This window comes from Lissotriton vulgaris, unplaced genomic scaffold (genome assembly GCF_964263255.1).
Source record: "Lissotriton vulgaris unplaced genomic scaffold, aLisVul1.2 SCAFFOLD_1307, whole genome shotgun sequence".
NCBI lineage: Eukaryota > Metazoa > Chordata > Amphibia > Caudata > Salamandridae > Lissotriton > Lissotriton vulgaris.
Window position 1 is genome coordinate 412,818 of NW_028243195.1, and position 27,974 is coordinate 440,791.

The 27,974-nt window shown below is 44.0% G+C and overlaps 1 protein-coding gene across 1 annotated transcript in view; it reads left to right on the plus strand.

The window, feature by feature from the left end:
- Positions 1-27,974, plus strand: part of LOC147668673 (vacuolar protein sorting-associated protein 53 homolog) — a 508,123-nt gene that overhangs the window by 383,163 nt on the left and 96,986 nt on the right. Inside the window, exon 12 of the mRNA XM_086948529.1 lies at positions 23,929-24,077. Within this exon, the coding sequence (XP_086804655.1) occupies positions 23,929-24,077 (149 nt within the window). The remainder of the gene's footprint in view (positions 1-23,928; positions 24,078-27,974) is intronic.

The following is a 27,974-nucleotide window of genomic DNA, read 5'->3' on the forward strand; positions in this document are numbered from 1 at the left end:
TTATGCATAGATACTTAAGAAATGCCCCTCCACGGTGGTGGGTGGGTGGGTCGAAGGGTTGGAGTTTCCACCAGACAGTCTTCCGGGACTTAGTGGCAAAATGGCTTTCCCCACTGACCTCAGAATCAAAACAAGAATGTCTGGTGAAAGTATGGGTGAAGGATGCCCATGTGGCTGCATGACAGATGTTCAAAACTGGGCACACTGACCTAGAGAAGTAGACTCCGCCTTCGGCTGGTAGAATGAGCTCTTAGGACACAGGATGGTCCTTTTTGGCCATGGCAAAAGACAACCAATAACAATATAGTCAGTTTCTGTACTATATTAAAATTTTTCATGCAGGCAAATATAACAAAAAGTTGGTTGCCCACCCAGTACACATTTCTCTTATTAAAGAAACAACCAAGCGCCCACCATGGATCCAACTGGTGTAGCCTCTCCTCCTTCAAAGATTGATGTCAGCAGGGGGAACATGTGCAAAAGCCTTTTATAAGAAATACATTGTAATAGGTGATTTTAATAACGAGGGTTGTTCAAGCAAACAAAGAAAGGTCAAAAGTGCTGATGGGTAACCTTTAACAGTGCTCAGAGCAAAGCCTTGGATGACCAAAAGGACATCAAACATCTTGAATTGCAGAGGATCAGCCTGTTTCTTCTCACACCAAGAGAGATACTTGAACTAGCAGCCCACGTAAATACATTTTTGAGAAAACTGGTGCGCAGACAAAATGACATCAGTCACCACCGATGGTAGATCAAAACGAAGCTATCCTGCGCCACCTCCCTGCACAGACGCTACTCATGATCTGCAACCTGAGCTTATTCCCCCTGATGTTGAAGGGCCTCACCAGTTAACTCACTGTCAGAAAGATCCCATGACCATCCAGTTTCACAGCCTCATCTCTTCTAGATAGAGGGCTCAGTACCTCACTCTGTCCTTCTTTTTGCTGTACCACATGATGGTCAAATTGTCTGTAACTACCCGAATATGCCTGTCCTTGATGAAAAGGAGAAATCCTCTAAGAGCCAGGCGAATGGTGGTCAACTCCAAAAGAAGGATGGGATGGTGCAGCCTTATGGGAAGCTAGTGATCTCTGATCTCCACCTAAACCAAGTGACCAGCCGAACCTGTTGTAGATGTGCATGTGACCACTGACACCACTGTTGAAAGTGAGGATTGGCATCAGACATCTACCACTGAAAGTCCTGTGCCACCTCGATGGAGACTTGAAAAAGTCAGTGAGCCTGGGGCATGAAAAGGATGCACACTCTAAGAGATCAAGTTGTCTCAGAACCTTAAATTTTGTGACAGTAGTTCTCACCTGAAACATCAGTGTCATAAGTCAGATGTCCTGGACTGTCTGTTGCGAACGGAATGCCTTCAAGGAAGTTCGATCAAAAATGGCCAGACAAAGGCAAGCCTCTGAGAAAGTTGAAGATGGGACTTGGGCTTGTTGATGGAAAATCGCAGAGTACACAGTAATGGCACTGTTGCCTGCTAGTCCCCTGAGACCAGCTGAAGCAAACCTGCCTTCAACAGTCAGTTGTTGAAATATGGGAATACTTGTAATGCTGACCTGCATAGATGGTCTGCAACCACAAACCTGATCTTCATAAAGATTCTAGACGAAAGGGTAGGATAATGAATCAGAAGTGGTCTGACTCAGCAATAGAATAAACACACTTCGGCACATGAAGGCAATCATCCAGTCCTCTGGATCCAGACCAGCATACCTTGAGCTAGCTTCATAATTTTGAAACTAGTTACTCTATGGTCCAAAATCAGTCGTAGGACACCGTCCTTTATGGGAACCTTGAACAACCTAGATTCATAATCCTGCCCCTGTCTACCCCAGGTACAAGTTCTATTGCTGTCTTTTTTTTTTTTTTTTTTTTTTATCCTCATTTGCCGTCTTGCCGCCCATTCTTCTTTCTGATCCACCACTGGGCTGTTATTATCTCTTAGGCTGGATTTAGAGTAATGGGGCGTAGACAACACATATTTTTGGGCCTGGCCTTCCTCTAAACTATCCTTCTTGACCACCTGACCCAACATGTGTGTCCTCCACCAACTCTATTTATCGTCCTGGGATTGTTCATATACCAGCGAGACAGGCACGGGCTTAATCATTGGACTTTAACATAAACATAACTTTAACCAAAATTTAGCAGGAAGGGTATCCAAAATCCTCTATTTCTTTTAGATCGGTCTAACATATCAAGCTTAGCCATGTACCTCATAGCTAAAATCCAGTCTAATAAAGTGAGGCTAAGTGGTGAGACCCAAAGTTTACATATCTCTTGACGTGCCAGCAACATAGCATAAAAGATAAGTCTGACATTATTATTCAAAAATCTATTTTGTAAATCATTTCCCCCAGTAATAATTAATTCAGGGCTTACCTCAATGGATTGGTTCAAAGATTTGGAGAGAGAATTACTCACGTCAATCCAGAATTTCTTGATATTTGGGCAAGACACAAACATGTGTAAGTCATCCACATTTGGAGCTTTACATTTTGGACATCCGACAATCCCTCCATCTTTAAATTTAGAGAGCCTATACGGAGACCAGTATGCCCTGTGAATGGTAAATAAAAGATTTCGCCTTAGGTTTGCCGGTTTAACAATTCTATATAGCATGCACATAGTTACTTGCCATTGGTCTTCTGTCGCAATCCTTGGCAAGCTGTCCTTCCACAGGGTCTCTGGTAGATCAAATGTCCCATCCTCCATATCTAGTATTCGCCAATACCAGAAAGCTACTTCCTTCTCGAAGGCCCCTATCTCCAACTTTGACTCAAAATCATTTTCCACTCCGATCTCTACTTCCAAGTGGTTTGCCCAGCTTTGAATCTGTAAGTATTTGTATTTTGAAAAAACTGGGCCCCACTTTTGCTGGCAAATACCCCAAGAAATTAAATTGCCGTCTTGAAACAAGTCTTTCCACTTTTGCAAATCAGGTTCCTTTTTCAAATTTAAAGCTAGCTCATCTCTTGTCCAAGAAGGGGCTCCAGGAGAATCCCATATTGGAGCACTATAGCTGAAATACGGGAGCTTAGATAATTTTCTGATCTTATACCATATCTCAGCCAAGTCTCTCAAAGTCTTGAGTCTCACCTTTTTAAAAAACTTAGGGTCTGCAAACTTATACAAAAAACCAAACTCATGATGACCTGATCTCTTCAGCATTATCTCAAAAAGTCCTCCGATCTGAGATCTAGCAGGGGTACCCAACAACATCCTGCAGTTTTTTAAACAAAAAGCCCATGCATATATTCGTATGTCCGAAGCCGCCAACCCTCCTTTTTCTACTTTCCTCCTTATTTTCTTCCATGAGATTCGAGAGGTCTTTGACGCCCAGATAAATGATGTTATCATGCGTTGTAGCTTCGCCAGCCATTCCTTTTTAAAGCCCAACGGGATAGTCTCAAACAAGAAAGTAATTTTAGGTACAATCACCATCTTTACAAGATTAGATCTTCCATATATTGACAGGGGTAGATTCATCCAGCCTTTTAACGTGTCGCCAACATCTTTCTTCACTCTATCAAAATTAGTTTTTGCCAAATCCTCAATTTTCTGAGTAATCCTAACTCCCAGATACCTCATTTCTTTTGTTGTTTTTACCCCTTCGGTATTAAGGTTCCAAGTCATTATTTCAGTTTTATCTTGATTTAACTGATATCCAGAAATCTTACCAAACTCCTTTGTTGTCTTCACTAAATTTTCCAAAGATCCGACTAAATTAGTAGAGTAAACAATAATATCGTCCGCATATAACCCAAGTTTCTTTGACCAATCCATCACAACAAAGGGGGGTATCCCTACTGAAGCTCTAATTTTGTATGCAAGAGGCTCTATATATATATTGAAGAGCAGAGGTGATAAGGGGCATCCTTGTCGGGTACCCCGCATTACTCTAATAGGAAGCGTAAGAGTTCCGTTTACAAGTACTCTTGATGTTGGTGCACAATACAAAGAAAAGATGGATTGTGTAAACTTATCTCCTAAATTAAGATAGTGCAAAAGAGTTTTTAAGTATACAAAATTAACTCGATCAAAAGCCTTGGCAGCGTCTAACGCAATCACTGCCAAGGGGTATTCATATTTAGAGGCTAAATCTATCATACCTATCAGTGAGAAGGTAAGATCTTTTAAGTATCTCTTCTTAATAAAACCTCTTTGATCTTCATGAATCAATTTGTGAATGATTTTACCAAGCCTGTCAGCTAAGATTTTGGAGAAGAATTTGTAATCACAATTTAAAAGTGAAATCGGCCTGTACGCATCCATACTTTTTGGAGTTTTCCCTGGTTTAAGTATTAAAACAATAGTTGCCTCATTCCATGAGCTTGGGATTGCCACTTCCCCTCTAAAAATTTTGTTATACAAATAACACAAAGTGGGGACCACCGTATTTCCTAGAGCTTTGTATACTTCTACAGGTAGACCGTCTGGCCCCGGGGCTTTCCCTCTTTTACCTTCCTTAATAACTTTCATCATCTCTTCTTGGGTTATTTCCTTATTTAATTCCAACATATCCTCAGCTGCAAGTGGTTGTACTAGAGGCAACCAGGACTCAATCTCAACCTTATCTGGACAAAGGTCCTCTGTATAGACATCTGCAAAGTATTGCTGTCTTGCTAAAATCAGCATCTTCAGTTCTTGGGACAAAATAGCAGCATGATCTGTGAAACTCGGAGCAAAAGCTTGTGGGACGTGAGGTGGGGTGCACAACATTTAGTGGCTATAACCTTGCTGAACAATCTGAGGGACCCAGTCGTCCATGTGATAATGTTAGAGTGGTAGATAACACTACAGTTGGCTTCCTACTGGCCCCAGTTGGTTGATGAAGGTGAAAGTAAAGGTACTGGTCGACAGCTGTGACAAGTGAGGATGTGGTGGATAACTGCTGCTTTTATTGGTGACCTCTTTGTCTACTACCACCCCTGGAGCCATGAAAGGGCTGGTCTGGCTGATGAGTTGCTAGGGCTAACTCTGATAGTAGGCAAGGCCCCACAAATTACCTCGGAACATCAGATGCTGTTAGTTAAATTGGCAAGTGGGATGCAGAAATACCAAGGAGAGAACCATAGCTCCACCAATCTTGAACCATTTTCCAGGGCAGAATTTGCCTTTTTGCCAAACAAGCATTTCCCACCTAAAGGCTTGTCTATTAGTGAAGCATGGATGTCTCCCAAAGACCCAGTGACATTCATCCAAGCATGGTGTTTTTTTCCCAACACTAATGCCCATAAACCAGGTAACACAATCTGTAGTATCCATGCTGGACCTGAAAATATGTTTCAACATGTCCTGCCTATCCTGTATCATCTGTGTAAACGAATGACCAAAATCTTCTGGCAAAGCTGGCAAAGTATTGCTTGTCATGTTTCAGAGGGCATGTGTAGCAGCTAAAGAGGCCTAATTCAAAGATGATGATGATGATGATTGGCAATGTCCTTACAAAGGACCAGCCTTGTTTCTTGTGTTCTGCGACATGGGGTTCAGCTGCTTGTTCCCTGATGCCAAATGTGTGCACGAGGGAGCATTTGTCACAGGAATTTCATTCATTCTTGGTGCTGAGACATTAATAAAAACCTCAAGCAAGTTTGAAAACTCTGTTGTTTTATGCATGCATCCCTGCACACTGCCAACAACGTTTCGACTATAAAACTGCAGAGCATATTTAAAAGAAAACAGAATAGCTAATCTCTGAATCCAAGTCCAAAGAGGTGATAAAAGAGGAATTGGTGTCAGCAGGCAGGGGTGGTCCTATTGATGGTTTGTTTTGTCATATCTAGAGTTGCAATGGTACTGTCTGCCAGGTGGTGGGAGGTATTACAAGAGCTGCCTGTTGAGGAATCTGCAGTTAAAAGTATACATCAGAAACATGTTTTTATCCTGTGTCTGGACTGCTTAAACTGTCTTATTTTTTCATTTTTTATCATACGGTTTCCTAGTAGTCACATTGAAAATATGAACATGTTCTACTGATCTTTGAATTACGCAAGTAGGAGATGTTTATCAAATGATAGGCAAATAGAAATCAAGAAAGTACTAAATGCAAGTTGTCAACCTCTGCGTGTGTTACATGTACTAGAATTAACCCTCCACCTCAGTGCACTTGCCTGTCAGCTGTAACAGCAACATGGGTGGGAATGATAACCAGAGCAGTATTACTGGATCACTGGGCAATCAGCTGATGCACACATGCCTAGATGGATATGGGAAGGCTTTATCCTAAGACAAAGGCCACCCCTGGTAAAACCCTGTGCACTTGATCTGTTTGTTCCCCTTAGGGTACCTGCTGCCATCCACAGTGGTTCTGATAGTAGGGATCACTACCTCCTTCTTTCTGTCCCTGGTACACATTGATAGAGTTCCATTCGGCATGCAGTAATTTACCTTTGGGGTAGGTCTGATTTAGTACTTGAGTTGTCTGTTTTTTAAGTGGCATGTAATCAGATTGTTTGCAGTCACTGTCACTCTATCAGAGAGCATTGAAAAATCTGTCTCTCGCAAACATGCAAGTCCATTGAGATCGAATAATATGCCTACAGTCAACACTAATATCCCTACAACAAAAACGGGGTACCTGAGTTTGAGCAGTCCTTGACGTACAAGTACAACAGCAGCACATTGACCTGGAATACAAAGATAGCACCAAAGCAATATACATCCAAGAGGAGAAGACACCATGATAACAATGAATAGGATATAGACTAAACTCAACTAAGCTACAAAGTCTAGTGGAGACTCAAAGGAACCAAAGTCAGGCCCGCCTACATATTAGTGGCTCTGTTGCCATTCTCTCCGAGGACCGAAGAAGATTTAGAAGCTTCTGTCACCTGCCTGGAAGATAGGTAGCTGGACTGCCTTAAGAGCAGAGAGCTACTTGACCCATAGAAAGAGTAGCAAAGACCGACTGAGATTGTATTGTACATGGAACTTGCACTCTAGAGACAGACTCTTAGCACAATTCTCTCCCTGAGGTTTGTAGAGAGCGCTGGGTTCATGACACATGGTGTACAGAGCATATATCTCCCCATTTTCATGGCTTTCAGTTACCCTCTTTTGTTTTCTCAAGGTATCTGTTTCACTTATTTCATAGCCTGGATGGAAAACTAGGTGCGCGCCTCCCCTCCAAATCCCCAAGTGTGCATCGTGTGCATCGTGGTCATGATGGACACAGTACTGTTTGATCCATCACTTCAACTTCAACTTTTTGTGCTTAGCAGATTTTAGTGCCACCTTGAACCTATCGAATACCCATGTTCGAATTGAATGTCTCTTCTTCTAGTATATGCCCCCGCATCCTGGGTCCCTAAATCCATGTGCACAGGAAATTTGTGATCTCAGTCAGCCATTTTTGCGATGTAGGCCATTGACTTTTGCTGCTGATGCTTTGTACTAAGTGTTGTTGCTAAATTTAAGCTGCCCAATGGCAACACGGATGTAGTCCTCTGTGTACTGGACATCATATAGAAACGCACTGTGGAAATTTCTTTTTCTAGCCAGCATGCCCTCTTAATGACTTGAGTGCCATTTCTAATTTGGGGGAAGTCTGTGATGTTTTGGAACACCACAGGGTCCTTAAAGGACCGCTATGACTTTGCTTTAACCATTTGCCAGGTGTGGCAGAGACTTAGATTATGCAGTAGTTATGACTGTCTTTTGATTAATTAACTGTTGTTGCTTCTTCTGATTCACACGTACGTTCTAATCCCAGAGAAATTATGGAGGTTGCTGAAACCTTCAAAATTCCCAGCCTCAGCATAACATTGGCAGTAGACCCATATTCAAAGGGCTGTAATTATCAGATAACAACAAAAGAAGTAAATCTGCACCGGTAAACAAATACTTATGTGCTGCTGCAGATTTGCTGCTTTTTACAATTCACATATTTTCCCTGTACCATGGTTGAAAACTTGTGCTAGACATACTTCCCAGCTCTGGAGTGGGATTTACTACTGTATTTTTTTGTAGATGTTGCTGTAAAATCAGATGTAATAAGGCTATTTACGCTTGCCAAAAATCATTTTCTGAATTCCTGACAGCCATAAATAAAGGTATGTTTGGACATAAACTTACATTTGCTCCAGTACTGGAACTTTCATAGATTGAATCTTTCCCCGTTGTCGAGATGGGAGTCCCCGGTATATCAAAATAGCAATGCAAAGTTAACATGAACTAGCAAATAGGCCTAGGCCCGTTTCAGTTTTGTAACATATCTCCATTGCTTTGTAAAATAGACCAAACTTAGGTTTCAGCCAATCAGAATACCCTACCCTCTAGAACACTCCTGAGAGAACCTCAGACCTTCTGATTTTCTACCGCACGTCGTGCTAGTTGGTCGCTCGGCTCAGTTTTTTACTTCAATTCTACTACTTCAAGTTTTTTTTAGAAACCGTTTCTGTATTCTTCTTTTTCCAATTTAATATTGATTGAACCAGTTTATTCTGTCTACAATTCCTTCTCTGAATTTGATGTTGTCTGACAAGAGTAGAAGAGTCTCTTCAGAGCCTGTGCCACCTGCTCCAAGAAAAGACTTCATACTGAGGACCCTCACTGTGATTGCATCTATTGCCTTTATCCCTACCTAAAGGCAAAATATTGCAAGGTATGTCATACCTGTTCTACCAAAACATTAAGAGATTGTGAAGTGTGCCTTTTTTTTTTGGCTTCAAAAGGTGACGACTGTAATCAGGCGTCTTCTTCGTCATCTAAAGGATCTCAGAAGAGAGAAAGAGCTAGTACTCGCTCATTCTGTGAACGTCCTCAAAAAGCCTCACAAAAGACCTCTCTATGGGTATTAAAGATGTAGTCCATCTAAATCTCCTCACAGAAGTGAAAAGGAGAGAAAAGGACATTATCAATGGACAGTAAAACAAGAAAAGCAAGTTCCTCAGGGCAGGCATGCTTTTAAAAAGACTTCATCTGTACCCCACTGCGGATTAACCGTTGCCGAAGGCTTTACCATCAACGAAAACTTTGTCGTTGACAACACCGAAGATGAAGAATCCTTATTGTCGTCGACACGGAGCGATGCCCTCCATTCTTTTTCCAAAGCCAAGGAGCCGTCAGCGACGAGTTCCGCTCCACCTACATCAGCGCGGCAAGGGTTTCACAGTCAGCACTGGCCCTTATTCGGCCGACACCCTCATCATCGACACTAACAATGCCAATGGCAGCTTCGATAACAAAAGCGACAACGGCACATCAACTTACTGGATCTCAGAGCTGTGCGTTTAGCCTTGTAAGCATTCCTGCCAAAAATAAGTAAGTAAGTATTATGCTTGTAGAGCACACGAAGCCGTGGCGTCTTGGCGCTCAGGGAGGACACTGATTTAGCACAGGAGAAGTAGCATAACTTCTTTCTAGCAAATAGCGACGTCTTCAGCAACTTCCTGAAAGGAGGTCTAGACAGTTGGAGTCTTATATCATCAGGTAACTCATTCCATAGTTTGGACGCGCGGTATGTCAGGCTTCTTCCACCCTATCTCGCTCTATGAATTCTGGGAATCTGGACTAGACCGTTGTTGGTCGATCTAAGGGTGCGCCGAGCAGCGTACTTTAGAAATAGTTTCTGTAGAGCCCTTCCACCCCCGCCCTCCAAACTGGGTTTTATTTGCCAGGCACAAAGCTTTAAACTCAATTTGTTGATGCTGCCAGATATATTGTGGAAATTCGGAATATTCAACCGCATTCTAGCTGCAGCATTTTGGATATACTGCAGTATTGAGAGTTGACACTTATTTATGCCCATGAAGAGGGTATTACAATAGTCAATCCTAGAAAAGTTCAAAGCGATGACAACTGATGTCCGTAATTCAGGAGGAATAAAAGGGAAGATTTTACAGATGACTTCCAGCTGGAAGAAGCTGCAGATGTAAGCTTGTTAATTTGGCCTTGGAAGCTCAGCTGATGGTCCATTAATATTTCCAAGTTCCTGACCTTTCCTGCGGGTACAGGGCAGTTTCCTGCCTCTGCTGGCCACCAATCATGGTTCCAGAGCGGTGCACCAGACCCAAACTCCATCACTTCAGTCTTTTCGGTATTTAGAAGATAGTTCTGTATTTAGTAGATAGTTCTGGTGCATCCAGTCCATGATATCTTTTAGACAGCCATGGAATTTTCCCGCATTTTAGAAGAGATGGAATTGACCAGTTGGGTGTCATCAGTGTATGACACTACTGAAAAGCCATGTCCTCTGGTTAACTCAGCCAGAGGTGTCACGTAAATGTTGAATAGTGTTGGGGACAGTGCTGACCCCTGGGGAACTCCACAAGAGAGGGTGAACCTCTTTGATTGGTGGTTGCCCCATCATACCCTTTGTTCCCTATCTGTAAGGAAAGAGGCCAGAAGACCAAGTGCCTTCTCACTGACACCTATTTCCTTCAGCCTTTGAATCAATACCTGATGGTTGATGGTATCGAAAGCGGCTGAGATGTGTAGGAGAATCAGGATGGCTTACCTCCACTGTCCAGTTGCCTACGTATTTCCTCTGTGGCCACAATCAGGGCAGACTCGGTGGACGAGTGTCTTCTAAAGCTTTGTTGAGAATGGTCAAGGATGTTATTACGCTCTATATAGCCCATTCAGTCTTGGTTCATGGATTTTTCCAGTATTGTTACCTCTAGTGGCAGACGGGAAAAGGGCCAATAGTTTTCTATCACAGGATGGTTTCTTTAAGATTGGCCTAATACATCCCTTCTTCCACGAGGCGGGGAAGGTTCCTTAGCAGATAATATTGTTAAGGAGTGGGGCAAGTTGGAAATAAAGAATTCTGCGGTTTTAATCCAAACTAACAACACAACCGCAATGCGTTATGTCAACAAGCAGGGAGGCACCAAATCTCATTTCCTTTCTCAGGTGGCTCAGTGCATCTGGGAATGGGCTAGCCAAAACAGAATCTCTGAAAGAACAGGACACAATAGCAGACACACTAAGCAGGCTCAAGTCCTCATGGCATGAATGGGAATTAGAACAAGGAACACTGAACATTTTTTCCGGTGAGGCAAGTGAAACCAAAGATCTGCTTGCGACTCTGGACAACAAGAAAAGCCGGTACTTAGCATGTTGGCATCACCATCCACCACCCAGGATCTTGGGGAATGCGTTTTTGATGGCATGGTCTGACACCTGCTTACGTTTTTCCGCCCATTACCCTCCTACGAAAGTTACTGATGTATATGAAGGCAGAACCCTGCAGGATCTTCCCCATAACCCCATATTGGCCACACCAGCATTGGTACATGGAGCTTGTACTGCTTTCGGGGCGGCAGCCCACTTGCTTGGATCCCATTCCATCGCTTTTGACGATATTGCGGGATAAGTGCTACTTCCGGATCCCAAATTGCTTTCATTAGCGACATCACTCCTGAACAGCAGGAGTTTTACTACTATCTAAACCTCCCTTCTGAATACAAGGCGATTTTTTTTTTCTCCATTGCCCAAGCACAGAGCACTAAAAAAGGCTATAAAATTTAATGGACATTTTTTGCCTGTGCTGTCTGAAATCTGACGTACTTTTCTCTAACTTGCACTCCCTTATATCTTCTGTTTGGCAAAATGTGGACTGGCTAACACATCCATTAAAGTCCATCTTGCTGCAGTATCTTATTTTAGAAGGACCTCTCTGGAGCCCTCTTTATGGCACGCTATGGCATCTTAACATGGTCCTGTCACAACTCACGAGGCACCCTTTTGAGCCTATCTATAAAGCGGATCTCAAGTTCATTTCATGGAAAGTTGCCCTGCTTCTAGCGTTCACATCTGCAAGATGAGTCAGTGAAATTCAGGCTCTCACTATCCAGGAACCATTTCTTCAATTCAGGGATGACAGAGTGATCCTGCGTACCAACCCCAGGTTCATTCCCAGAGTTCATAAAAAACTTTCATTTGAATGAGCCTCTTATCCTCAAAACTTTCTTTCCGCAACCTGCAATGCCAGTGGAAAGAGCTCTCCATGCACTGTATATACAGCGTTGTCTTAAATTCTATCTTCAATGAACTAAAGCCTTCTGGAGAATACCTCAATCAATAATTCAATCAATCAGGGTTTTGTAGAGTGCACCACTCACCTGTGAGGGTCTCAAGGCACTGAGGGGGGAGAGTGGCCAGCTCAGTTGGGGGTCACTCGAAGAGCCAGGTCTCTAGGTTCTTTCTGAATTGGTGGTGTCGGGCTTCGTCGGAATTAGAGGGGGGAGTTTGTTCCAGGTCTTCGCTGTGAGGTGGGAGGAGGCTCTTCCCCCTGCTCTGGTCCTGTAGACACGGGGACGGTGGGTAAGGCTAGGTCGGCTGAGCGGAGGTATCTTTTGGGGGCATGGAAGGAGATTTGGTCTTTAAGGTTTTGAGGTCCGGTATTGTGGAGAGCTTTGTAGGCCTGTGTGAGCAGTTTGATGGTTATTATTATTTCAACGGGAAACCAGCGTAGGTCGCGGAGGTGTTGGGTGGGATATCGAGTATGAGTCTGGCTGCGTTGTTCTGAACAGTTTGGAGTATGCAGAGGAGTTTTTTGTTGATTCCGGTGTAGAGAGCGTTTACGTAGTCCAGTCTGCTGGTGATATTTGCAAGGGTGATGGTTTTCCTGGAGCTGGGGGCCGGGTGGATCACTTGAACTTTTTGCAAAGTATGCAGAGGGTGTTGAAGCATAAGGAGGATACGGCGTTGATCTGGCGATTAATGGTGAGTGAAGAGTTGAGTATGATGCTGAGGTTGTGTGCGTTGTCCTTTGTAGTGGCTGGGGTTCCGAGGGCAGGGGCCGACCAGTAAGTCCCATGAGCCGAGAATGAGGACTTCAGTTTTCTCAGCGTTGAGCTTCAGGCAGTTGTTGCCCCTCCAGGTCGCAACTGCTTTCATCCCTTCTTGGAAATTGTACCTGGTGATGTTGGTTTCCTTGGTGAGGGAGAGAATGAGCTGGGTGTCTCTGGTGTAGGAGACGATGTTGAGTCCGTGGCTTCTGACTATGGTAGCGAGGGCAGCCATGTAGACATTGAAGAGTGTGGGTTTGAGGGAGGATCCTTGGGGTACTCCGAATCTGATCTCTCTCGGTTCTGAGAGGAAGGGCGGGAGTCTTATTCTCTGTGTGCTGCCTGAGAGGAAAGAATGTATTCAATCTAAAGCTATTCCTTGACGCCGGCGTCGTGGAGCCTGGTGGTTAGTGTGCGGTGGGAGACTGTGTCGAAAGCTGCTGATATATCCAGGTGGATGAGGGCTGCCGTGTGTCCTTGGTCAAGGATGGCGCAGATGTTGTCAGTGGCGGCAATAAGGGCAGTCTTGGTACTGTGGTTGCCACAGAATCCAGATTGAGAGGTGTCCGGGATGTTGTTGGTTTCTATGAAGTGTGCTAGCTGGGTGTTTACGCCCTTTTCGGTGACTTTGGTGGCCAAAGCGAGCAGATAGATGGGTCTGAAGTTCTTGAGCTCTGTCGGGTCTGCAGAGAGCTTCTTTAGGAGGGGGGTGACTTTGGCATTTTTCCAGTCATAGGGGAATGTGGCGGTTCCGAGAGAGAAGTTGATAGTTTGGTGTAGCTCGGTTACAAGGTTAGTGGCGGCCCTGTGGAAGATGTGCGGCGGACATGAGTCAGTAGATGTTCTGGAGTGAATGCTCTTCATAATCTTTAAGGTGTCTTCTGTGGTGAGAGGGCTCCAGGTGAGAAGGGTCTGTTGGATGACGTCATCGTGGGTGGGAGTTAGGGCAGTGTTGTGATCTTGGTGTCGAAGGTGTCTTAGAGCGTGTTGATCTTGAGGTGAAGGAAGGAGCTGAGTTTGTTGCAGAGTTCTTGGGAGGGAGGGACGTCGGTAGTATCGCTGTTGGGTTTGGTGAATTCCTGTATGAGTTCCTTGGAATTATGGGCGTTGGAGAGGATTCTGTCTTGGATGAAGTTTTTCTTTGTTGATTTGATGAGTTGGGTTGTGCTGTCATTGCTGCTTTGAAGGCAGTGTGTGCTTCCAGAATTTTGTTGTTTCTCCATTTTTTCCCCAGTTGTCGGCATGCGCGCATCGATTCATGGAGATCCGTAGTAAACCAGTTGGCTTCTTGTTGTCTCGTCTCGTGATGTACCGGTGGAGAGCAAGGGTGTGGGTGCAGTTGGTGAACCATTGGTTGAGGTTGCTTCCCGCTGTGTTGGCGCCCGTCGCAGTAGGGGGAGGGAAGCAAATGTGGGCAGCGGTGCGGTGTTCTTCTGAGACTTTGTTTCAGCTTCTGCGTGGGGGGCAGGGCATGCGCTTGTGTGTGGTGGGTTTCGTGAAGATGGAATGGATGCAGTGGTGGTCTGTCCAGAGCAGTTCCGTGGTATGGCTGAAAAGAAGGTTGTTTCCCCTGGCGAAGATGCGGGCCGAGTGTGTATACGACTGTGTGCGGGGGGGTACAAGTTGCTTCAGTCCTATGTTGGTGAGGTTCTCCAGGAGGGTGGTTGTGTTGGAATCGCTGTGGTTGTCTAGGTGGAAGTTCAGGTCTCCGAGTAGTATGTAGTCCATAGAGGCAAGGGCATGAGGTCCAATGAGGCCGACAATGGGTGCTGGTGAAGGGTGTGCGGGTCCAGGAGGTCTGTAAGTGAGTGTTCCGCTGAGCGTTGTTCTGGGGCTGGGCTGGATTTGGAAAGTGGATGTTTTCCATGGTGCGGGGCGAGACTTCGTCCGAGTTGGTGGTAGTGAGTCTGAGGTTTGTGGATGATGGCGAGTCCTCCCCCTGGTTGGTTGGGGCGGTCTTTCCTCTGGATGTTGTATCCGTTAGGGATGGCAGTTGCGATGTCTGGTGAGGAGCAGGTGTTGGTCCAGGTCTCTGTGAGAAAGGCAATGTCAGGCTCATGGGTGGTGAGGAGGTCCCCGGTTTCTACGGCGTGTCTGTGCAGGAAGCGAATGTTGAGGAGGATGCAGTTCAGTGGTTTGTTTGCCTTGGCGTCTGGAGGGTTGGCTTCCGGGTTCTGGAGGTTGGTGAAGGTGCGGTGGCAGGATCGACACTCATCATAGCTCTTTGTTGCCTATAGTGAACCTCGTGCTATTCAGTATTGCCATCAATCTGCATGAAAAACCCTCCAGGCACGAGTTTGTTCCTATTCTACAAGATTGGTCTCAGCCTCAACTGCTGAATTTGCCAGAGTGCCCATGGAGGACATCTGCAGTGCTGCTACCTGGAAAAGTACCCCTACCTTTACCAAGCCCTACTGCTTGGACTCCACGGTTCGCAGTGACACAGCGAGGCAAAGTGGTGCAGGGAAATCTGTTTCAGTGACTGTGACATTCTCCTTCATCCCTCCTTCCTTTCTTCTTTAAGACTATGCATGTTTTCTTCAGTAATTTACTCTTTTCCTTATGTTCCCTGTTACCTAGACCTATTATTTCTGTTTGTTATGAGTTATATCTCTTCCATTGGTTACCGGTTGAGTAGATCTTGATTCAAAACATGTCTTCTTGTTTTTTTTAATGTTTAAAAGATAAATGCTGTAAAATATTTTATGAACCAAAAAATGTGCTAATAACTGCTAGCTTCTTTGATTCAAGCATATGAATACTGGAGTAAAAAAATAAGTTACTTACCTGTAACTATAGATTCACATGCAACCTGCCTTCCACCCCTGAGAAGCTCACTTTTCAGACCTTTGCAGTTGTATGTCTTGGACTAGTGATATGACAATCTGAAGGTCTGAGATTCTCTCAGGAGTGTTCTAGAAGGTAGGGTATTCTGATTGGCTGGAACCTATGTTTGGTTTATTTTACAAAACCATGGAGATACGTTACAAAACTGAAGTGGGCCTAGGCCTATTTGCTAGTTTATGTTAACTGTGCATTGCTGTTTTGCTATACCTGGGACTCCCATCTCGACGAAGGGGAGTGACTCAGCATGTGAATCTATGAAAGATTCCAATAATGGAGAACTACGTCTACAGGTAAGTAACTTATTTTATTTACTGACTAAACATGCCTTTGTGAATTGGTCCCTTAGGGGCACAGGCATCAAGCTAGGCAATTGTGATTCCCTAATAGCGATTGTTAAGGAATCGCTATTAAGGAATCGCAATTGCCTATGCATGTAGGTTTCGCAAAAATATTAGCGATTCCTACAAATTCCTTAATGGTGACTCGCTAATTGCGAATCACAATTAAGGAATAGCTTCCCATTCAGCCCATAGGAATGATTTCATACGCAATTGGCGAATATCAAATTCGTACTCGCAAATTGCGCACGCAATTTCAAGGGTGCCAAAAGGACACCCTGATGCACCCCTGAAATTGGCATGTGACCACATGTTGCACACACACATGCCCCGAGGGGTGTGTGTGCAACATGGAACTTTGAAAAATGAACTCAAGTGCATTTTTCAAAATTTTACAAATTACCATCAACTTGGAATTGATCTTAATTTGCGATTCCTATTTGCGAAATCGAATTTTTGGGGAATAATGCATTGCCTTTAAGGAATCTCATCCCAAATGCAAAAATACCTGTTGCAAAGGGGCAAATTGTTTTCCTTGATGCATCTGGGTACCAGTGTCTAAGCGCTGCAGAACTCTTTAGGATTAAATCACATTCCTAGAAGATGTAAGGATTGTCTGTTTTGTGTAAATCATTATTATGGACCCCAGTATTTCTCTACTGGTGTTTCTAGCCTATGTCTTGTTTACTCAGGAGGACCTTTACTCTGCAAGTTTTACTCCAGAGTTAAATATAGCATATATTGAGTTTGAGTACACTCTTTCCACAGAAATTCAGTAAAAATCCAACGATTTCGAAAGAGCATTATTGAAATCTTTCAATAATAAGCTATTATTAATGTGATAAGTGATTATTGATACTATTGTTTTCCCCGAACATAGTGCAGCCACAGTTCAGAGGTGTGGCAGTGCTGTGGGCGACAAGTGCTGCACTTTAAAGATTCAAGGCAAATCGTATGCGCAAACATGTTCAGAATATGATAATTTTAAACTCATTAAAAAGGACAGGAACAGGATAATGTTTCCATCCAAGGAAAGGCACTAGTACTACTCGGCACAATTCCAATTTTAATAAGGACTGCTATTAACGTGACCAATGATTTTGTCAATTTAAGATTTGGGTTCTGAAAGTGACATGTGCATGCTGATAGTATTTCAGAACCCTGTTGGATTCCAAACTCAGCCTGTCCTCTAAAGCGAATGTCCTAATCAAAGTACCAAGAGGGCAGTAGAAAAAAAGGTGTCTGAATATGCCTAATGAGAAATGAAAACCACTGTGTTTACAGAAAGCATTTATATCGTGTGCTTACAGGCTACTAAACTGAAAATAAATTAAACTAGTAGGGATCATGGTCCCATGTCATAGTTAAAGGTAAGATATTATAACTATTCAAAACATGTATACTTACATTTCTCCTAGTGATAAAACGGTCATACATGGTCAGAGGTGGAGAATGGACCTTTACAGACTTATTTGAAAAAAAGTGTAGTCTCTGCTGCTCTCCCGTTCTTGTGTCTGCTTCTGTGCAGTTCTATGTGTGTTGACCCTACTTGAATTTTTGCAGCCTGGGTCCAAAATGCAGTCATGTGTATCTTAATGTTATCCTGTTTCTGGCAGCAAATTAACTTGTGTACTATGAAGCACCAGCAAGTTTTTCCTGAGCATCAATAGCCCTTAATGAGATGGCAGGATGAGCAGAAGAGTGTATAATAATAATAGTGCTACTAAAACAGAATTCTTTTTACAGATTCTTGTCTCCCATAGGTTCACATCCTTTGAGTTGTTTCCTGCCTCTACACTTGGAATTCTCTATACCTTTACTGTAGCAGTGTGAAAAGAAAACATTGTCTTTCCTGCTTCATTGTTAATGCATTTCTGTTGCTGTAATTGAGGTGGATAGCCGAGGTCCTTTCCTGAGAGGCCGTTTTCAGAGTATTATTGCATATTGAATGCTAGAGACCCCTCGCGGATAGTTCAGACTGATATTCATCGGTATTGACCTGTTTTATTTCACATAATCTTTATTGGAAAGTACTGCAGAGGCTATTGGGGCTACAACACCGATAAAAAGATTCATTTTGAAGTTTAATTTTCCCTGGATAGGCTTTCTCTCAGGTTGCTTTCCTAGAAGGCTTCCCTTCTAAACCAACGCCTGTGTTGAAAGGCCAAAAAAGCTTTCGTTTCAAACTAATTTCTTCCATCTATTCTGCCTCTGTTTTCTGTTTCTTCGTTTCAGATTGTGACTAATTAGTGGAAAACTAAAAAGGCATTCTATAAGAACTCCAAGACCTTTGACCTTAAACTGTGTAATTTAGCAATCATTTCAAACCAAACTCCTAAAGATATGGCAGCAGGGGCAATTTAACAAGTTATTTACCTTCAATGATGCTCTTTATGGTGGATACTGTATCTGACCGCAGATTCATCACCGCCCAACCCTCCTCCTATTTCGGGCGAGCTTGCCTTTTGCACCCAGTTGTCAAGGTATGGGAAGACTTGTACTTCCAACCTCCTCCCACTCTTCCCACCATCCGTGGGATAACAGGACAGGGATGTGTAGGTAAGCATCCTGAAAATTCAGTGCCACCATCCAGTGACCTAGATCCTGGTCAAAGAGAAATAGGGCCAAGGTGAGACTTTTAAACTTGTTCTTCATGAGAAAGAAGTACAGGGATGGAGACCTACAATAGGAAGGAGTCCTCCGTCCTTCTTTGACATAAGAAAGTAGCAAGACTGGTAGCCAGTCCCTATCTCTGACACAGGTACCCTCTCTGTGGCTCCCTTTTTCCAAGAGAGAATAGATTTCTTGTTGGAGAATGGAGAAGTTGTCCACAGGAAGCCTTTGTGGTAAAGGTGGCATATCTGGAGGGATGGAGAGGAGGGTTAGAACATTACTGCTTTGGACCATTTTATGGACCCACCTGTCTGATGGAATGCTTTGCAACCCTTCATGCTAAAATCGTATCCGGTTGGCAGTGCGTTGCTGAGAATGGCAAGAAGGCAGCGCAGGGGACGATGATGCAGAGAGGCCCTGCCTGACTTTAAGATGGCGCCTGACCAGTAAAAATTCCCGAGTGGGGGGCCCCTACAAGCAATCAGCGGTGCTGAAGGGTGGACAGCAAGCAAGCAAGCAGATCCCTCCCCCTGTACCCTGGTCAACTTGGTATTAGGAGAGGGGGTTGAATGCTATTAACCAGCAGTCATTGGGGGTTCCATGGTGCCTGACCTTAAGAAGGCGCATGGGAAGGAGTGGACCCGCTTTGAGAGTGAGGCGGAGCGGATCCACTACGTCTGATCATCATTTCTCAGCAGCAGTGGACGCGCCAGATTTTCTGCCCAGAAGATTGCTGCAGTTTGAGGAATTGTATGGCTGGTCCCTGAGCTTCTCCACGCCTTCCAGGGCCTGGGTGGCGCTGGCCTGGGGGCTATTGATGGTCCTGAGATTCACAGAAGCGCCCCGGGGGGCCAAAGGGGTGGGCTCGTGATCAGGAAACGTGAGGGGCCTGCTGCAAGTGGTAGACTGAGTCAATTCCACTGACACCCGAGTGAAGAATGCACACAACTACAGGAAAGCTGGTTTCTCCTTCATTTTGCTTTGGCCTATATGGTATTCCTAGCTCCCTACTGGCTTATCTCTACGCCCTCCCCCCCCCACCTTCTTCGTTTACCTCTATCCTCATAGTCTATGTATTTATTCTAAACTGTCATGCCCGAACTGTGAGACCTGAGCAACATGGCTAATGCACGATGGAGTTGCTAGACAACTAATGAGGAGATTGGCCCTGGTTTCCCCCTCGACCGTCACCTACCCAGCCGGACATTGGTCACAGTTCTTCCTCGTCTCCCACTATGGCTTCTTCCTCCCCTCCTTTCCAATAAATTCTCTCAACCTCGTTGTTTGTTTACTATAACTTACTATGCTATTGTAACAGATGTAATTTTAACGCAGTGTGCCTCTGTTATAGTGCTCTGATACCGACGGGTAAAGCCAGCACTTTATAATCCCCTTGATGTACCTTCTAATGCAACGTTACCCTGGTTTTGCGCTCTGATATCTCCGGGTCTAGATAGCGCTATTTAACCTTCGCAAATCAAATAAACTTAAAACTGTTTTTTTCTGATCGCGGAGACCTGAGAAACATGGCTGATGACCGGTGGAGCTGCTTGACAGTTAATGAGGAGATTGGCCCTGGTTTACCCCTTGACCGTCACCTACCCAGCTGGACATTGGGCATTGTTCCTCCTCGCCTCCTCACTATTACTCCTTCCTTCCCTCCCTCCTTCGAATTATTGTAACACTGTTTATGTGTACTGTACCATACTATGCTCTTGTATCTGATAGAACTTGTACTGCAACGATTCTAAATGTAAAGTGCTCTGATACCCAATTGGGTCAAGTTCGCGCTATATAAAACTCTATAAATAAATAAATAAATGAGCCCAAGGGGGTTTGCGGCAGGGAGATAGTGGATTGGGTAGTTTGTTGCCCCTGAGGGCCTGGACGCTGGATGCTGGATCCCCAACCTCTACCACTAAAGGACTGGGAGGTCTGTTGTGAGGCTAAATTTGTTGTGAACTTGACTGCAATCCTCTTCCAAAGCCTCAAAAGTGGTGATATTTTTAGGGGAAACTCATATGAGTGATGCAAGGCCAAGAGAGTTTGCAATTCCTTTGCAATTCATTGATGCGCTGTAGTGTACAGTCTACTTTGTCTCCAACGAGACGAATGCCATTCAGTGGCATGACCATGAGGGACTGTTGGACATACATCTTGACCGATCTGAATAATTTGTTGGAGGTCATCCAAGACTGCTCTCCATGTCCCACAACGCATGCTAGCAACGCCCAGGAGGAAAATCTAATAGACAGATTGCAGAGTAAGGCTGGCATAGAAGAACACGCTTTTCCACAAAACCTGTATATGTTTGACCTTCTGTGTGGTGGAGTGGTTGGAAAAGCATTTGACTTGAGTCGGCTTGCGGTAGCCTGAACCACAAGATTCTCTGGTGCTGAATGCTACAGGAGGCATGATCGAGTCCCCAAAACTGGTGGTCAATGCCACTAGGCTATTTGTTTATGGACAGGTGGGGGCAAGGAACTGGCTGTTCCCAGGTGCCTTAAAGGGTGTATGTGAGGGCTTCATTGAATGGGAGCAGCGGTTCTGAAGAATCTTTTCTGGCTGCAGGACCTAGGTAAGCACATTTGTTTTAGCCTCTGCTGAGGGAAGCTAGAGATCAAGACTTATTTCACATATTTAGTGTGATTGAGTCATAATAACTCAAAATCACCTATGTAGATTTTATTGCCTCTTTGAACCAGGAAAGAATAAAGAATTGTATTTGGAACAAAGAGACTTTTTAACACACCTCACCCTTCACGAGCACCATTTCTGGTCACTACTGTTTTAACAAAGGGTATCACCTCCTGGTGGAGGTAGCATAACCACTAAACCCTATGATTATGCAGACACGTGTGAGGGATAGCGGAGAACAAAGATATACCGCTTAAGTTACCATCAATCAACACGTGTATGAGGGTTTTTTATTGGGATTGAAAATAACCGCTCTCGCATACCCAATGTTATGCAGGACAAGTGATCCTTTCTTTTTGATTAGCTGATATTTAACTATAGGGAATTGATTGGATCACAAATTCCTTCCCTCCCTCCCATTTGATTTGGAGTACTTTGTTTCCATTCAACGTCTCCTGACGAGAGTGATGAGAAGAAAAGGATCCATGTTTTGACTTCTTGTGTTGCTTCTGTTTTTTTTTACTTAGCTGAAGACTTGGAGTGATATGAAAATATCTCTGAAGTTACAGTATTAATTTATCCTGTTGATGAATATTATTGATAAAAGTCTTTGTATCAACTATGACAAACCTGCATTCTGGTTGGTTAAAAGAAGCTGTACGTGGTTACACCAAACTGCAGGATGGAACTATTGCCAGGCTTGCAAGTCAGCAAAAACGTAATTTGAGCAGTTTACGGTACCAAGCTGAGTTTTAACTCCTCCATTATGTTTTCTATGAGGGAGATTTAGGAAGAACACATAATTCAGCTATCTGACTGTTCCCTTAAGCTACACAAGACTAAATGGTTCCTTCATTGAGAATCAGTGCTTCTTGGCCTTTTTTGCCAACTTTATTTTTCATTTTAAACTCATAGAAATCAAACAACTTACAACAAATGCTCATTGAGCACAGTTGGAATCCTGGCAGATACATTTCGAGATCATGTGGTTGGTGAGCCTCTTGGCCTTTAAATGTAGCGGAAGCTACCCTAGGAGTTGCATTTTAGATAGAAGTATTCAGCTTTTTTTGTCAGTATTCCATTTTCTGTATCGGCAGCTTATTTAAATTGAATTCCTTACTGCTGATCATAGGCAGACTAAGATATTAGAACGCCATATTTTGAAGTTTAAAGGCCTATACTTTCATTAAAAGTAGATGTTTCCTTTATTGGTGCATTATTATTGTAAAGTAGTATGACCTAGATCTAGGAAAACTACTTTTAAAGAACCTAGACTGAAAGTACCCTGCACTCTATAAATTCATATTCGTAAGTAAGTCTAAAGGTCCTTAAGTTTGGCGAATAGGGTACTCTGCATAAATATGGTGGCTGTCCTGTCCTCCTTATCAAGTGCATTATATAATATGGTACTTGTAATACGGTGGACGAGATATGTCACATTTTAATGGAGTATCCCATCTGCCAAACTCTAAGGCACTTACTTAGTCTTACATCGAGCACAGCCAGTAGTTGAACATTAGTAGTTATTTTTAAGCTCTCATTACCGCAAGAGTCACAGGACTCCTGCTGTGGTCATATGGGACCTGGAAATTCCTATACAGTTGGGTGCAGTAATTCCTGGTGTATGCTGTAACTGCACTGTTAGAGATTTGCTTTGTAGAAATCAGAAATAACCATGTTTCAGTTCTGAAAAGGAAGTTAACGCCACTTGTGGCAGTGATTGTACTTTAAGGACCCCTTCTTCTCACCAAGAGCTTGAAACATCCCCGCACACACCACAGCTTCTCTTGTTTTGCGTTATGTATACCCTTGCACATGCATGCACATAATTGAAGATCAAAACATGTTCTGAATACCTGGTCTCAACACATGGAGCTCAGAAACCTGCCTAAACTCAGTAAGCCCCTTTCAAACGGCTAGCTCTAAGTGTACATTGTCACTATTCTCGAGTTGAGTTTATGTGAACATACCAAAGTTAAGAATTTGAGCAATGTGAATGTCTGGCAACTTAAATTAACAGATATTCATGTTAGTAACCACTGCATATCTTGAAGGAATTGAGAAGTTTAGCATGCTCTTCTGACACTCATGACCCATTTGGCTGGCACGTAGTAGGCTGTTGCTCACTGTGTATTTTAAAAACCTACTAACGCTTGCAAACTCCTATACACTGGATGATTGGCTCTTCCAAACTGCAGTAATTTATTTTAGGCATTTGTTATTGTTCCCCAGAAACAGTAGAGCACGTCACTTTTTTAACCCGTTCAGCGCGGCTCGAATTTTCGCGCTGTGCTGAACGTTCTTAAAAACGGGCGTGGTCATGACGGAACGGTTCCGTCATGAGCAAAGCCCAACCGGTGCTCATGACTGAACCGCTCCATCATGAGCACCGAAGAGGTTAATAGTAGCTTTTGCCTAGTGAAGCTTTGTGCCTATGAACTCAGTTTGACCCCAGGTTACAGAATCAAAGAGATGTAGAAAGTATTGTTATGTGTACTAGACAGCATAATGCTTTCAATTTTACCCAGTTATTTTTCGGTTCTGTAATACCTGATCAAGTTTCTTTTGTCCCTTGTCAGATAAATGGTGATTGCTAGTTTATAGTTGTTCTGCCTAGCCTTTGCTGTAAAAGCCTGGGTGTACCATGCCTTCTAGCATTGATTTCCCTGACTGAGTGCTCCAACATAGCATTTGCAGTGACTGCCATTAACTCAATGGTTCTGCTCTTTCTTCAGATGCAGTGGCAGAACGTTGAGCATGTTGGTGACCAAAGTCCCTACGTCACGTCCATAGTTCTTCACATCAAGCAGAATGTGCCGATCATCCGGGATAATCTGGCCTCCACAAGGAAGTACTTTACGCAGTTTTGCATCAAGTTTGCCAAGTAAGTAAAGAGGCTTTGAATGAGGTCTGTCCTTGGCAGTAACAAGTGCTATATTCCTTTCTCTGTATACCTGAAGAACAGTTGTATATGCTTATACAGAGACTTTGCTTAGAGTTTGTTACAGTATGTATATTTGTAGAGAGCGTATTCAGCTGTGAGGGTATCCTGGCACTGAGCAATTGTACAGGCCCCGTCATGAGAACAGAGCGGTGGTGTTACTCAAAAAGCCAATAATTCAGCTTCTTGAGGAATTCAACTAGAGAGGAGGGTCTAATGTGTAGTGGGAGATTGTTCAACGCGTTAGGAGCGACATAAGAAAAGGCTCAACCCCCATCTCAACCTCCGCCTCTGCTTTTGTGTATGCGTGGGATGTGTGCGAGTAGGAGCATGAAGTGTGAGTAGTAGTCCGGCAGGGCAGAGATGTTTGACTGGTTGATAGAAGGGAATGCAATTGTTCAACTAGTTCGAGCAGGTATAGTGCCTTGAAATTGTGGGTGAGGAGTTTGAAATTAGCGCACTTGTGTATTGGGAGCAAGTGGACCTCCCAAAGGAGTGGTCTGATATGAGTCCTACATGGAAGGTTGAGGATGAGTCTGGCTGCCGCTTTCTGGATGGTTTGTAGTCTTAAGGTGAGTTGCTTGATGAATCTGGCTTAGAAGGCATTCCGGTAGCTCAGTCTGCTGGTGACCATGTTTCTGGTCTTGTACAATTGCCATTGAGGCACTTCCTTAGCATCCTCGGGGTGTGGAAGCAGAAAGCTGTGGCAGCGTTGACTTGTGCAGACATGGCCATTTTGTCAATGATCATCCCGAGAATACTGGTATGAGAGGTGGAGTGTAAGTGTGGATCTGAGGTCAGCATGGCCACGAGGTAAAGTCCCAGATTTGGTCTTTTTTCCCCAAATATAACTACGTCTGTCCTCTTGTTGAGCTTGAGACAGTTGGACTTTGTCCAGGTCACAATCTAGTTGATGCAGATGGTGAACTTTTTCCTTGTGTTGGTTCTATCTGAGAGGGACAGAATGAGCTGTGTGTGACCGACGTGTGAGAGGATGTTTGTTATGGGCGTGGATGATGCTGGCTAGTGGAGTCATAAATGTGTTGAAGAGGAGAGGGCTGGGGATGTAGCTTGAGGTACTTCACAAATGAGTTTCCGGGCTAACAAGCTGTGCGGTTTTAGGCTGATTGTTTGAGTTTTTCCATCAAAAAGGAGAAGATCTAGCAGAAAACAGGACCTTGAATGCTGATATCGTGTAGGCTTCTGATGAGGGTGGGGTGTTAAGGCCACAGAGAGGCCTAGAATGATGAGGGCTGCAGTCTTTTATCTGTCAAGGATCATGTGGATATTGTCTGTTGAGGTGATGAGTACTGTTTCTGTGCTGTGGTTTTGTCTGAATCAGACTGTGCGGCATCTAGGAGCTGTTGGTCGGCAAGGTAGTCAATGAGGCATCTGTTGATGAGTTTCTCTAAAGCCTAGTCTGGTTATGGTAGGAGGGAGATCGTTCTGTAGTTTGTGAGCTTAGTTTGGTCTGATGAGGGTTTCTTCAGCAGGGTGGTGATTGTGGCATATTTTCAATCTTCCTGGAAGGTGGCTGAGTCGATAGAGGCATTGAGAATCAGGGTTAAGGCTTCGCTGATGGGGGTAGGTCCCTTGTTGAAGTCCTGTTAGGGGCACGGTTTTGACGGGGCTCAGGAGTGGATAGGCTTAATGGTAGCAGCGATATAGTCTATAGTGATGGCAGGCCATGTGTTCAGGGTCCATTCTTAGTCCGAGACTGGTAGACTTGCTGTGAGGTAAAAAGGGTTTAGTTGCAAGGTGGAAGTTTCCGTATATAGAGGTGATCTTGTTGCATTAGAAGTTCAATAGATTTTTGAAGAGGTCTTGAGTGGATGTGATGTTGTTGGAGGTAGTTGCAGGCACAGTGAACTCTTTGATAATGGCAAATATTTCCTTGCTCTTGCTGGTGTTAATGTGGTATGCTGGGGCTGCACGCTAGGTCTTCCAGATTTGCTGGTGTTAGTATCTCAGGGCAGATTTGAGCATGTCTTTGTCTATGGGGTCTTGACTCACTTTCCACTTGCTCTCCAGTTGCTTAAAGTGCTGTTTCATCAGCATAACTTGTTCAGTGTAGCAGCTGGCTTGTGTTCGTGTTCTTGCTATTTTGGTACACTTGAGGAAGGCCCAGGAATTGGCACATGCAGGAATACAGTTGGTGAAGTTCTTGTCTTCCGTCAGGTTGCCGGTGAGTTCCGGTCGGTGTATGGAAAGGTTGGAAGCTCAGTCCTTCTCTGGGATGTTTTTTGAGCAGCAGCGGGCAGGTTCAAATGTGGTTATTCTCCTGTGGCTTGAGACGGCAAATGCTGAAGCTGACAAGGGTGTGTCCTGTCTAGGTCATAGGTGATGGTTTGTCGATTGTGATGTTGTTGGAGGAGTAGATAATTGGGTCAAGAAGGTGTCCAGCAAAGTGGGTTGGTCTCGTGACATGCTTGGTGATACAGAGGTTCCTGAGATTTTTCATGAGGGCGATTGAGTTGGGTCCGGTTCGGTTTTCCAGATGTTAGTCTAGGTCTCATAGGAGAACAAAGGTGCAGGAATCGAGGATATGAGGCACGACAAAGTCTGTGATGTCACTGGCGAAGTTTGCATGGGGTCCTGGTAGTCTGCACACAAGAGTTCTGCGTAAGGAAAAGCTGGTGGTGATTTTTTGCTGGGTGAGGCCCTACATGTAGCTGGTTGCGGTGTCCATGGTATTGGTGTAGCTAATGGTGTCCTGAAATTAATGGCGGCTCTGCCTCTGGGCTTGTGCTTATAGACTTGTCTGGCAATCTTTTAGTCTGCGTTGATGGTGGTGCTGGTGTCTGGTATGAAGGCCAGGTTCAGACAAGTTTATGTGAGGAAGAGCAGGTCCAAGGCATGATTAGGCAATAGGTTCCATACTACTGTGATGTCTTTGCTAGGCAGGTGGGTTTTGAGGAGCATGCATGTGATTGTGGAGTGGTGTGCCTATGGTGGCTGGTTGGTGAGCAGGAGGGGTCCTGGCAGTGCTTAATTTGAGATGGTGGTTTTCGGTGCTCGGCACCAACATTTAATTGCCAAGACGGGTACTCATACTAGTCTGCCACATGGTGGCACTGTTTGTCTAATTTAGAGATGGGCAGAACAACAGTTGTTTATTGTTGGACCTGGCATAATTGGTGTGAGTTTCCCCTGTATTTTTGCCTTTGCCTCCTGTTATTTTGCTGTGTGTTAGACTTCGTTTTTGCTGGTCTAGATGCTTTAGGAACTTTGCCACTGATGTTCAGTGCCCAAGTGCAAGTGCTCCCTGTAAATTGTTGTTAAGAATTGGTGATTCCATGATTGCCATATTTGATTTACTAGCCAGGCCCTAGTACAGTGCACTATGGCCTGTAAATCAGATGTAGCTAGTGGGCCTGCAGCACTGATTGTGCCACCCACATAAGCAGCCTGTAAATATAACTCAGACTTGCCACAGAAGTGTCTGTGCACAGTTTGATACTACCATGTCGACCTGGCAAATGCACCAACTTGCAGGACCTAATCTTCCCTTTTCTTACATGCAAGTCACCTCTAAGGTAGACCCAAGGTATTCCTGTGGGCAGTGTGCAGTGTATGGGAATGGTAGGACATGCCCTGATGTGTGTGGCATGTCCAGATAATGAAATACTGTCAATATTGTTTTTCACTAGTGAAAGGCTAACTGTCCCATAGGATAGAATGGGAGTTCATTTATAACATCTTATAAATATAACTTCCCATTAGGACAAGATCGAGAGATGAAGTTTAGTATGTGTGAACTCGAATGTAAAGATGCATCTTTTAGTGAGGATGATTTTTACATGTGTCCGATAATACCACTTTAAAAAAGTAGGTTTTTTT